This window comes from Ophidiomyces ophidiicola (genome assembly GCF_022830035.1).
Source record: "Ophidiomyces ophidiicola strain CBS 122913 chromosome Unknown scaffold_4, whole genome shotgun sequence".
Taxonomy (NCBI): domain Eukaryota; kingdom Fungi; phylum Ascomycota; class Eurotiomycetes; order Onygenales; family Onygenaceae; genus Ophidiomyces; species Ophidiomyces ophidiicola.
Window position 1 is genome coordinate 490,726 of NW_026054644.1, and position 12,826 is coordinate 503,551.

The 12,826-nt window shown below is 50.9% G+C and overlaps 3 protein-coding genes across 3 annotated transcripts; 2 read left to right on the top strand and 1 right to left on the bottom strand.

Moving 5' to 3' along the window:
- Window positions 1-1,101: 1,101 nt before the first annotated feature.
- Window positions 1,102-5,286, top strand: MYO1_1 (class II myosin; the record flags this gene model as incomplete). The annotated part of the gene is made up of 9 exons (XM_049250687.1): window positions 1,102-1,104; window positions 1,173-1,400; window positions 1,465-1,510; window positions 1,563-2,045; window positions 2,093-3,790; window positions 3,842-3,933; window positions 3,986-4,236; window positions 4,289-4,806; window positions 4,859-5,286. 9 exons carry the CDS (start codon window positions 1,102-1,104, stop codon window positions 5,284-5,286), a joined length of 3,747 nt encoding a protein of 1,248 aa, XP_049110271.1.
- Window positions 5,287-6,388: 1,102 nt separating this feature from the next.
- LOZ57_001601 (uncharacterized protein) lies at window positions 6,389-8,245 on the top strand (the record flags this gene model as incomplete). Its single annotated transcript, XM_049250688.1, has 4 exons — window positions 6,389-6,589; window positions 6,645-6,720; window positions 6,798-7,108; window positions 7,160-8,245. 4 exons carry the CDS (start codon window positions 6,389-6,391, stop codon window positions 8,243-8,245), a joined length of 1,674 nt encoding a protein of 557 aa, XP_049110272.1.
- A 1,697-nt stretch (window positions 8,246-9,942) lies between these two features.
- On the bottom strand, window positions 9,943-12,212 carry CHS4 (Chitin synthase 4; the record flags this gene model as incomplete). Its single annotated transcript, XM_049250689.1, has 3 exons — window positions 9,943-9,980; window positions 10,074-10,289; window positions 10,367-12,212. 3 exons carry the CDS (start codon window positions 12,210-12,212, stop codon window positions 9,943-9,945), a joined length of 2,100 nt encoding a protein of 699 aa, XP_049110273.1.
- Window positions 12,213-12,826: the final 614 nt, after the last annotated feature.

Here is a 12,826-nt window from a genome sequence, read left to right on the forward strand (position 1 = left end):
AGCGATTGTTTGTCTTGGTCTTCACACCAGATGCGGTAGAAGAGCCAGAGCGAGAAAACACTTTGACACGCTTAGAGCGCTTCACTGCGTTAACAGGTGGCAGCGACCTTGTTGTCATGTTGCTCCTTTCGAATGCGCCTCCCCCGAAGCAACACCGACCAAATATAGCGCCCTTGCTAGTATTGCAGAACCTGTAGGTGTCAACACTTCTTTGGTTAACCCGAGAAGACCAAGTCGGTTAATACAAATCCGTATTGATAACATACTTGATCGCTTAACAATTTGCATACATATAATCCCTGTCCAGGGACCAGATTACATGCTTCCGGCGTTACAATCACGAATCGAAGATGTCTGCTATGTGCCCGAGTCGATGTCATCACCCGCGCCAGTAAATCTGGTATCTCATTGCACAATTACAGCGCCATACCGTCAAATTGACGGACACACAGTTAACATAATAACAGACTTGTTCCCCACAGTTCGAGATTTTTGTGTTGGTGTTAGGACAGAAGCTGGAAAGACTATGTTAAAAGAATATATCGATGGGCAGACAGCCACTGATATTCTGTCTTTCTGGGGAGTTGACCCGCACTGCGCGTGAGTAAAACAGGAAATGTATGTAGTAAAAAGATATTTCTCTGTCTGCCTGTCTGTATATTCTCGTGCTTTTGTACGGAGTACCCTGTAAACATAGAATAATTTTCACAGTGGGATGGGATAACTAATATATCGGGTCGCGAGTATGGAGTAGTTACTGCGTACGCGCAAGCCACGGGCCAGGAGGCGGCGGAGCAGCTGTGGCGCACCGTGGTTACCAAGTCGCATTTCCCGCAGGCTGCATCATGGGGAGTTAGTTACGTAATCTGCCGCAGGAGACCTGGGAAGAGTCCAAGACAGAGGGGGCAGTTGAGCCGGCCACGAGCATAGATGATGCGTATGCAGCCTCTTCATTAACACCATATTGTATTTTGTCGCGACTTGACTTAAATAAGGGATCTGGACAAGATTTACTTTTATGAAAATCACTGGCGCTTTTCCACCAGAACGACCTGGAACCCCGTTGGGTGAGTTACGCTGCGTGCCGCAGCCCGATGAGCCATGGTGAGTGTCCCTACTCCATTTCAAGAAGCTATGCGACATAAAGACACTAACTTGCTTCTTTCGCCCAGGGTCAATCAAGGCGGCCGTTTAAAAACAGAGAAGAGAAAAGAAGCAGAGGCTTCGGGCGATCAAGGCATGATGAAGGGGGCGGCGGAAAGCCCCAGGTCAAGAAGGCCGTATTCGAAAGCACCAAGAAAAGGGAAATTGGCGTATCCGACCTGACACTGCTGAGCAAGGTGTCTAACGAGGCCATTAACGAGAACTTAAAGAAACGATTTGAGCATGGGGAGATTTATGTAAGTTGTCCTTTGAGAAGCTGGGTTGGTAGAGCGTTGTCTATTAACACGGACATCGCCACAGACGTATATCGGCCATGTTCTAGTGTCTGTGAATCCATTTCGTGACCGTGAGTGCTCTATTATCTAGGTTTGAATGATTTTCTGGCTGACTAGCTGTAGTCGGTATCTACACCGACAAGGTCCTAGAGAGCTACCGGGGGAAGAATCGGTTGGAAGTCCCGCCCCACGTTTTCGCAGTAGCTGAAGCCGGATACTACAATATGAAAGCATATAAGGAAAACCAGTGTGTTATTATATCTGGGGAATCTGGGGCGGGAAAGACGGAGGCAGCCAAGCGGCTGATGCAATACATCGCCAATGTGTCCGGCGGCACCGATTCTTCGATCCAACACACAAAGGACATGGTACTCGCAACAAACCCGCTTCTCGAATCTTTTGGGAATGCGAAGACGTTGCGAAACAACAACTCTTCGCGTTTTGGGAAATATTTAGAGCTTCAGTTCAACTCTGTTGGCGAGCCAGTTGGTGCTACCATCACCAACTACCTTCTTGAGAAATCTAGAGTCGTCGGACAGATTAAAAACGAGCGAAATTTCCATATATTTTATCAGTTCACAAAAGCCGCTTCACAGACTTATAGAGGTATAAACTCCCGACCCCTTTTCACGTTCAGACCTAATGTGTCATAGATACTTTTGGCATTCAGCAACCTCAATCTTATCTTTACACAAGTCGATCGCAGTGCTTTGATGTTCCCGGAATCGATGACACTGCAGATTTCAATGAAACCTTAGAAGCAATGAAGATCATTGGTCTGCCACAAGCTGAACAAGACAATATCTTCCGCACTCTATCCGCGGTATTATGGCTTGGAAATATGCAATTTCAAGAGGATGACCACTCAAACGCGTCAATCACGGATCAATCTGTTATTGATTTTGTTGCTTATCTTCTGGAGGTGGACGCAGGACGAGTAAAAAATGCACTTACCCAAAGAGTTGTCGAAACCGCACGGGGCGGCCGCCGTGGCTCGGTATACGAGGTCCCTCTCAATACTGTCCAGGCAACTGCAGTTCGAGATGCTCTCGCGAAAGCGCTATATTTTAACTTATTTGATTGGATTGTTCAGAGAGTGAATGCGTCCTTAAACGCAAAGGGGGCAATCACAAACACTATCGGTATTCTAGATATTTATGGCTTCGAGATTTTTGAGCGAAACTCCTTCGAGCAGTTGTGCATCAACTACGTTAACGAAAAGTTGCAACAAATATTTATTCAGCTAACCCTGAAAACGGAGCAAGAGGAATATGAAAGAGAACAGATTAAGTGGACACCAATCAAATATTTTGACAACAAAGTTGTTTGCCAGCTCATCGAAGATAAGAGGCCTCCAGGGGTTTTCGCGGCGTTGAATGACGCCTGCGCAACAGCACATGCCGATTCTGGGGCCGCAGATCAAACGTTTGTTGGAAGATTGAACTTTTTGTCTCAAAACCCTAACTTTGAGTCTCGACAAGGCCAATTTATTGTTAAACATTATGCCGGCGACGTCGCCTACGCGATTGAGGGAATGACGGACAAGAATAAAGATCAACTACTCAAGGACTTGTTAAACCTCGTCAACTCGAGCTCTAATAGCTTCTTGCATACCCTTTTCCCTAACCAAGTGAATCAGGACGATAAACGACGTCCGCCTACAGCAGGAGACAAGATTAAAGCATCTGCTAACGATCTAGTTACAACTTTAGCCAAAGCCCAACCATCTTACATTCGAACAATTAAACCAAACGATAACAAATCGCCTTCCGAGTACAATGTTGGAAATGTTATTCATCAGATCAAATACCTCGGTTTACAGGAAAACGTTAGGATTCGAAGAGCAGGTTTCGCTTACCGCCAAACTTTTGAAAAGTTTGTGGAACGATTTTATCTCCTTTCGCCAAAGACGTCCTATGCAGGCGAGTACACATGGACCGGCGATTCGCAATCCGGCGCCCGCCAAATTTTAAAGGATACTAGCATCCCTTCCGAGGAATACCAGATGGGTGTCACTAAAGCATTTATCAAAACACCCGAAACCCTCTTTGCTTTGGAGCATATGCGAGACCGCTACTGGCACAACATGGCGACTAGGATTCAGCGTGCCTGGCGCAATTATCTTCGATATCGTACGGAGTGTGCCATTCGCATACAACGATTCTGGAGAAGGGTGACTGGTGGTCTTCAATATATCAAGCTTCGTGACCAAGGACACAAAGTATTGGGTGGTAGAAAAGAACGTCGAAGGTACAGTCTAGTCGGATCAAGAAGGTTTTTGGGTGACTATCTCGGCATTGGTAATGTCGGAGGAATGGGGGATGTTATTAAAAGCTCGATTAACATTGGAAGTAAGTTTCTTCAGCTCCGATATGTGGTCATATCCCTATCTAACAGGTTAGGCGGTGATACTGTTCTCTATTCGTGCCGATGTGAACTCTTGGTAACAAAATTTGGTCGCTCAAGTAAACCATCTCCCCGACTTTTAGTCCTAGTAGGTCTTCCACCCATACTACTGATGCATTCGATTTCTAATTTGCATGTAGACGTCTCGCAACATTTATATAGTTGTTCAAACAATTGTCAACAATCAACTTAGCATAATGGCAGAGCGGACCATCCCAATTGGCGCTATCAAATTTGTCAGCACCTCCAATCTGAAAGATGACTGGTTCTCCATTGGAGTTGGTGCTCAGCAGGAGCCGGACCCTCTCCTAAACTGCATTTTTAAGACGGAATTCTTCACCTATCTTACGAACGCACTGCGTGGTCAACTTCACCTCAAGTTTGGAGATAGGTAAGCGCATGTCTTCTCTTTTGATTTGGGAATTTGCTAATCATCATGACAGCATCGAATATAACAAGAAGCCCGGAAAATTGGCTGTTGTGAAAGCTATGAAAGACCCCTCGGTTCCCCGCGACGATGTGTATAAGAGTGGCACAATCCGCACTGGCCCCGGAGAACCAGCAGATTCAGCCTCCAAGCCCACACCCAGGCCCAAACAGGTTGCTGGAAAACCAATCACAAAAGGCAAGTTATTACGACCTGGTGGACCGGGAGGCGGGCCTTCCAAACTTGCATCGCGACCAAGACCTGCTGCCCTCCCAGAAAACCCCCGAGTTGCCAAAGAACCCAGCGGCGCACAATTCAAGCCCGTATCACAGCCCATCGCTGCCGTTGCTGCATCGCATAATAGAAATAATTCGGGCTCGCAGACTCGCCCTCCACCTCCACCTCCGCCCGCCCAGCCGCCTGCGCCAAAGAAGGACTCCGCCAAAGCCCTGTACGACTTCGATAGTGGACGATCAAATGAGCTATCCCTTAGGAAGGGAGAAGTCGTACAAGTTGTCACAAAGGAAACTAATGGTGAGAGCGTACTGCCCGCTTCTTATTCTTGCTAGAGACTTACTTTTTCCAGGTTGGTGGTTGTGTATGAATACCGAGACCTCCGCCCAAGGATGGGCTCCTGAAGCGTACCTTGAAATTGTAGTTATCAAAGCTCCCTCGCCGCCGCCTCCGCCACCTAGCCTTCCGCCGCAGCCAAAAGCAGCCGTATCTAACAATATTCCCAATGGCCCGTCCCGCGTCAACGGGGCGGCCGCTAAAGCGAAGCCAGCGCCTCCCGCTCCTCCCGCAAAGCGTCCGAATATGGCACGTAAAGTGATACCGGCCGCGGCTCCTCGAGATAGCGCTGTGAGCATGAACTCGCACGAAACTCCAGATGCCAGCGGCCGCGCGACCCCAAGTAGCATGAACAGTACAAGCCTTGCGGGCGGGCTCGCGGAGGCTCTGAGAGCCAGGCAAAACGCCATGCAAGGGAAAAACCGCGATGATGATGATTGGTAAAGCTGCTCATGTTTTTGTAACCACTGGACTCTTCAGTTCATCCCTTTTTGCGCTTTTCTGGAAAATTATGAGGCTGGAAGGTGCATTTTTTTCCGAGGGAACATCTGGTTTTGTCAACCGTTTTTTTTTTTTTTGTTCTTTTTTCCTGTTAGCATCGCCATGAATCTATTGTGAGAGGAATTCTAGAGAGTACCTGCCTTTTGAATTACCCCATTCTTTGTGCATTTATATGTTTGCGTTCCATTTTGTTTTTGCTGCAATGGGACTTGTTCCCTGCATGACATTGATTCTGTAGATAGTTGTGTCTCGAGGCCAAAGACAATAAAGTTAGCTAACCACTAGTTAGTTAACTTACTTGTTGACTATACGAGACACTGGCTCTGTCTCAACTCCCAACACGTTTTCCGTCGGATGAATTCACAGCCCGTTCGCACGTATACCATTCCTCTTCGGGCAACGCGGCTGCCGGTTCGCCCGATCCCGACTGCCCGGAGCCGCCACGCGAGCTTATTCGCGCCGCCGGCCTTGGCATCGAAAGCGTCACCGCCGGGTTGCGACTGCATGTCGCTGCACGAACGAGCCCTGGTCTTGCCTTCCGCGCCAGAGAGACTCTCCGAGATCCTCCATGAGGTTGGATTGTGTCCTGACATCATGGCCTGCTGGGAACCGTATCTGCCTTCGCTGGCGCCGACCGATCCCAGTCCTCAAGCAATTTCCTTCTTTGTCCGGCATGAGCAATGCCGCTGTTGTTTTGATTGAACGGATCGGATGAACCTGGTTGAATCCAGCTGCTCTCTAGATAAGCTGGTTCGTGTTTGGCTCTCGGTCTGTCATTATCTCGATTTCAGTCTCAGACGCTACTCCTTGGATCCGGTATAAAAAGGAACGCTTGACACATCTAGTCGATGTATGAGGCCTCTTTTCAATACCATCCCGTTTTCATACTCCCTAAGGTCTTATTCAATTCCCTTCTATCAATTTCTTTCAGAGATCTCTTTTGCTCCTTCGGTTGGAGGTCGAAATACCAGCTCCTTCTGTGTGAAGGAAGTGCCCCCTATTCCTAGAACAGTCCATCACAGCCGCTATTCTCAACAATATAGCAATGGCAGAAAAAGAGCCAGCAACTAGCAAAGGCACCGGCGTGCCCGGGGGATCAGCTCCAGTGTCATCTACAGGCTCGGTTAAAAACGATGAAGTCGAAACCTTCAAACTGTCAAAACGATCATGGCTTGTTTTTATGACTCTCGCTACTCTCACTCTAATGGTAGCCCTGGACGGGACTTCCATATCTGTTGCTTTGCCAGTGAGTTGTACAGGTGTGTACGTCTCGGGTCAAATGCTGACAGCTACATCTTCAGATCATTGCATCCAAGCTACGTGGGTCTGCTATTGAAGCATTCTGGAGCGGAACCTCATTCCTTTTATGCTCAACCGGTATGTCAAGTATCATGTATCTCTTTTATCATCTAGTCCCCAATGCCCAGTCCGCTTGCTAAGTATTGGTTCTGTAGTCTTCCAGCCCACCTTCGCGTCGCTGTCCCATATTTTCGGCCGCAAACCTTTGATATTGGCAGCGATTGTTTTTTTCCTCGCTGGATCTCTTGTATCTGCTCTTTCAGAAAACTTCACGCACATGTTAGTGGGGCGGTCCATCCAGGGAATTGGTGGCGGCGGTTTGATTGCTCTATCTGAGATCATTGTAACCGACCTCGTCCCGCTGCGCCTTCGAGGACAGTATTTTGGTATTCTTAGCGCCATGTGGAGTGTCGGTTCAGTCACTGGTCCAATTTTGGGCGGAGGCTTTGCTCAAGAGGTTTCCTGGGTAAGTACCGAAAATCTTTTAAAACACAACTTGGCTGACAGTTGCGTAAAGAGATGGATATTTTACATAAATCTCCCCTTCATCGGAGTTGGTATCGTCTTCGTCCTACTCTTCCTAAAACTTAACTTCATCCCGTCGTCCTTGATGTCGAAACTTCGTCGGATCGACTACGTTGGCTCCGTGCTTTTCATTGGCAGTGCAACATCCTTCCTGATACCAGTCACTTGGGGAGGCGTGATGTATTCTTGGGACTCGTGGCGTACCCTTGTTCCGCTTATCGTCGGTGTCGTCGGTCTGATTGCCTTCTCCTTCTATGAAACGTATGCCGCAACCGACCCTATGATTCCCATCACTATCTTTGCCAACAGAACCGCAATTATAACCTATATCGAGACTATTTTACACGGCCTTGTCCTCTGGTGCACTCTTTATTACCTGCCCCTCTATTATGAAACGGTGAAGGAGTACTCGCCAATCATATCGGGTGTCAGTTTGTTCCCACTCTCGTTCACCGTTGCTCCCTCTGCTGCAGTTATTGGTATCATCGTCACGAAAACAGGTCACTACCGCTGGGCCATTTGGCTTGGTTTTGCAATATCTGCCATTGGTACAGGCCTATTTTGTCTTCTCAAAGTCCACACCAGCATTGCAGGATGGATCTTTCTCACGCTCCCAGCTGGTCTTGGCTTGGGCATATTATTCCCGGCATTGGCGTTTGGCATCCAGGCATCCGCTCTTCCCGGCCACATGGCCGTCGCTGCAGCAATGTTCAGCTTTTTCCGCGCCTTTGGTCAAGCAATTGGCGTTGCAATTGGGGGTGTCATCTTTCAGAATCAAATGTACAAGAACCTCTTGCGATACCCTGAATTTGAGTCACTTGCAGGGCCGTTTAGTAAGGATGCAGCTGGCCTTGTTCAAATAGTACGCAGTATGCCTGCCGGACCGGCAAAGGAGAATCTGAAGACAGCATATACGGACAGCTTGCGAATCGTGTATGCGGTTTGCACTGTGATCATTGGAATTGCTGGCCTGATGAGCGTGATGACGCGGTCGTATGATTTGAACAAGGCCATTGATTCAGTGCAAACGATACGCGAGAAGAAAGATCCAGACACTGAGGTTGCCGATGGAAAGTAACGAACTCTGTCATTTCACCGCGATGGCTATGTCTCTTAAGTATGCTTGATGACGAAATTATGTTTATATCCTTTTATCTGCTTTCACTGTCATAAAAATTAGATAATGTAGTTAGATAGACGCAATATTTGTACATATATACCTAGTGTAATGATAATAGTTACGCCCCTCTTAGTCGAGACCACACACATACCCAGCTGCCCCAGCAACAACACAAATCCAAGGCTATATCTCAACAAAGAAGGCATCTTCCTCGAACCCGGGCCATGGCCTAGCGGATACAGCAGCGCACGTTCTGTCCCGTCCAGTCTGACACCCAGCGGTGGCCCGGGTTCGAGGCCTCAAGGATGTACCACGAGGAGAGTAGAGGGCCCTCTCTCCCCGTGGGAACCTTTTTGCTGCCCTGTCCATCCACTTTGCCTCTTTTTTCCCTGCTACCCCCCTTTTTTTTGCCAGCTTTCGATTCTTCCCCAGTCCTCGCTTCGCGAGCGGTGAAAAGTATGCACTGGGCACTGGGTATCAAGCCGGAATGTCCCGTAGTAACCTAAAGGAGAAGAAAAAAAGAATATTTCTCTTTCACCATACTAATAGCCGGACAGCAAACCGAGGAAAAAAAAAAAAAAAAAGACGGAAATCAAGTTTCATACTATCATATTAGAATTATATTGTCTTTTCTGTCTGTCTGTCTGATTTATCTTTCTCTCTTGCATACTTTTCTGGTCTTTAAAAGGAAATAAAATGGAATAAATAAATAAAATGTAAGGCAAAAAAAAAAAAAAAAAAACGCCCCTTCAAAACAAAATATGTCGAAAAGCAAAACTATAAAGATGGCAGGACGATGCAGTGGTCGGAAGGATCTCCCAGGTCTGGAAGGACCAAGAAGAGAAAAAAAAAAAACAAAACTTCTAAGGAGTAGGGATGAATCGCTGAAGGCATTGTGGGTTCATAGGGAAAAAAAGGGTTTCTTGGGGAAAATGATAATGGGTGGAAGAAGAAGAGGAGGAAGTCGAAGTCCAAAAGCGAGGTCTGCATGCCAATTAGATAGATTATTCATTAGAGGGGTCAATCAATAAAGACTCTGCTATAGTGGAGAGCTAGGTAAAAAAAAAGAGTATAAAGCTTGGTTAGACAAATGCAACGTGGTAAAGAATAGGGGAGAGGGAGGGCGGTAAAGAAAGATCTACCGGGGTGTGTCTACGACAGGTTTACCGGGATCGTGGTTAAATATTCGGTATCCCAACTGGGTCAGGTCGGATATAGAAAAGAAGAAAGAAGGGAGAAGTTGAAAGAAAAAAAAAAGAAATCCGCTGTTTCGAACAATGAACAACGATTTTCGAGAAATCTCATGGCGGACAGGGGGGACAGAATAAGGCCTTTGCCAATGCGGGATGAAATGCTTAATCAAGAAAAAGAAGGGGGAAAAAGGTAAATTGCCGAAAAAAAAAAAAAAAAAGAAAAAAGAGTGCCGATGGGGCGAAAAGAAAATGAACGAGATTTTTGCGTGGGCGAACTGCGCTTTTCTGCCGTGTGACTGTGGGGAGGTGAGGTGTATGTATATGTATGTACGTCAGAGGTCGCTTTTAAAAGGAAACCGATATCATCACGAGGCCGTATCGACGATGGAGGTGAGTGGCAGATCCGGGGAAGGGAGAAAAGAATGCCATGCAGCAGTAGCAACAGGCGGCTGGCGGTCGCTTTTAGAACAAGCCGAATTTCTTGCTTTTGCTCTTCTCATCTGGTTCAAACGCAAATAATCAGTACCACCGCTAGGGAGAAAAAAAAAAGAGAGAGACATCCATCAAGTCCAGGCAAAGGGAAGGTGACTTACCCTCGGGTTTCCCGCTCTTGCCATGATTCCGGCGCGCCGCGGACTTTGGATCGGCGCCAGACGCGGCAGCTCTGATGGCGGCGATTCGGTGCTTCGCGCGGTCGTCTCCGTGGTCCGCGGCACGAACGTACCACACATTGGCCTCGAGGGGATCGCGGCGGCACCCAATGCCCATCTCCGTGAAGTAGCCCATGGCGTACTCAGCCTTTGCGAGCTCTGCAGCGGGGGAAACGTTAGTAAAGGGGAAGGTATAGAATATAGATAAGGAGGGAGGGGAAAAGGATAATTCGCACCGCACTCAGCAGCCTTCTTCGCCCATTCATACGCTTCATACTCGTCCTTCTCCAGCATGGGCTCGGCGCCGACCATGAACCACGCGCACAGGGCCATCATGGCCAGCGGGTGGCCCAGCTGGGCGGCGCTGGTGTAGAAGTGCACGCTCAGGGCCGGGTCTCGTGGGCAGCTCAGCTTGCCGTGCTCGTAGGCGTCGCCAAGGCGATAGTTGGCTTCGGCGTGGCCCAGCTCGGCGGACTTGGTGAAGAGCTGCGCGGCGTAGGATTCGTCCTGGAAGATATCGCCCCCGAAGCCCGTCTCGTGCAGCAGCCCCAGCTCGTACGGCGCCGAGTTGTACTGCACGTCGGCCGACTCGGCGGCGCGTTTGAGCCACGTTATGCCCTCGCGGTAGCGCTTGCCCAGGCCCATGTCTTCTTTCAGGCAGGCCATGCCCAGGCGCAGCATCGCGCCCGGGTGGTTCTTGGACGCGGCTTGCCGGTAGAACTGCACCGCTTTGGCACCGTCTTTGCGGCTTCCCCAGCCAAACTCGTAGCACAGAGCGGCGCGGTACCCCGCCTCGGCGTGGCCGTGTTTGCTGGCGGCCACAAACAGCCCGAAGGCTTTGTCGTAGTCGGGCTTGCCTTTGTTGAACAGCCCTGAGGCATAGCCGTCACCCAGGTAGTACTGCGCGTACGGGTAGCTGCGGTCGGCCAGGCGCTGCAGGATGGCTTTCGCCTCGCGCAGCAGCTCGGCGCGCGAGATTTCGGCGCCGGCATCGGGCTGTTTCGAAGCGGCGGGCGATTCCGGGCGCGAGCCCTCCTGCGCAGCGTGGATCATAAACACGGCAAATTCGTACTGCGCGCCGGCGTCGTTGGTCTTCTTGACATTGGCCAGGTACATCTCAAAGGTCTGCTTGTGGCTCAACAACGACGCGCTGTTCCCCACGGACGACCGCAGATGCGCGTTGCTGAGGGTGGCTGGCGCTGGAGGCGGCTGCGGGTAGGGCACGTTCATCAAGTCCACAAAGGACAGCGGGCGGGCATCGGGCGAGGCGGCGGAATGCGACGACACGGCGCGCATGTGGCCGTAGGGGGACAGTTGCAGGGAGCGCGTTCGGCCTCTGCCATCGGAAGAATACGTGGAGGGTGGCCGGGGCACGGCCAGGCCGCCTGGGGCGAGGTGATTCGACTGTCCGCCGGTGGAGGAGGAGTCGGAGGTGGATCTGACGGTGCATTTTGAGCCACGATGGCCAACGCGGTCCAGCAGGTGTTCCTGGAAGGGCTGGTGGTGGTACTGCAGCGGCTGGTAGACTTCTTGCGGCTCTTCGGGGAAGCTCTCGAGGCTTTCCTGGCTCGACGAGCGGGTGGCCTGCGGCAGGTCAGTTGCTTCGAGGACAGGCGGTGATTTCAGATCGGGGCTGGGGTTGAGCGAGTCTCCTCTCGGCGGGCGCGTCGATGGGTCGTCCGCGGGCGAATCGTGATACTGGGCGTACTGGGCCGGGGCCTGGAACATGGAGCTCCGTCGGGGCGGGAAGTGTTGGGCGTTTAGGTTCAGGTTCTTGCCGGAGTCCTGGGACAGCCGCAGGTTCCTCACGTCTTCCACCAACACAGACGAGGCCTCGGGCGTTATCGACGGGTCGTCGATGCGCACGGGCGACACGGGCGACTGGTGCATGACGGCGTTCTCATGGGCGGCGCCGTCGGGAATCGCGATCGGTTTTCTTCGGGGCATTTCGTGCAACGAGAGTCTGGACAGGCCGGTTGGCGAGGTGGGAGACGCGGGTGAGACGGGCTTGGAGGGCGGGGGAGGTGAGGCTTTGAGGTAGACGGGAGCCGGCGGCGAGAGCGGCGCCTGAGTGTCCGCCATTGCGCTCCGGATGGGCTTTGTTTGGCGGAGAAAGTCACAGGTGGTATGCTCTCATCAAGCAGCACGTCGCAGTGAATCGTCCACCAGCCGACGAAGTGAATGGCGGGCCCAGGTCTGGCTCTGGGAGTCTCCGGGGGGGTTGAGGATTGCAAATCGGACGGCGTCTTGGTTCACGACAGGTCGCTGGACGGGGGGCGGGTCGAGCTTCACAGGGTCATGCACAACACAGCAAGCAGCAGCAGCAGCAGCAGCAGCCAGGTGTCGGGCAGATTGCTGTGCAACGGGTTGCAGAGGCGGGCAGCTGCGGCGGAGGGGTTGGGCTGTGCGAGGCAGAAGTCAGCAGTCACGGCGCAGAGAAAGAGAGAAAGAAAGATATAGACGGACAACAACGACGACGACGACGAGGAGGGGTCACGGCAACGCCACGAGGCAATGAGGGCGTAGGCAGCAGAGCAGAGCGAACGGGCAGTGCCGGGGGTGGAGAGGAGACAGCAGGATTGGCGACAAGACAAGCCCGCGGAGTCTCAGGCGAAATACGAGCTGCGGATGGCGGGTGGTGCAGCAGGGATGAGACACAGAGCGAGCGACGACAGGCAGAGCAGAGCAGAGACGGG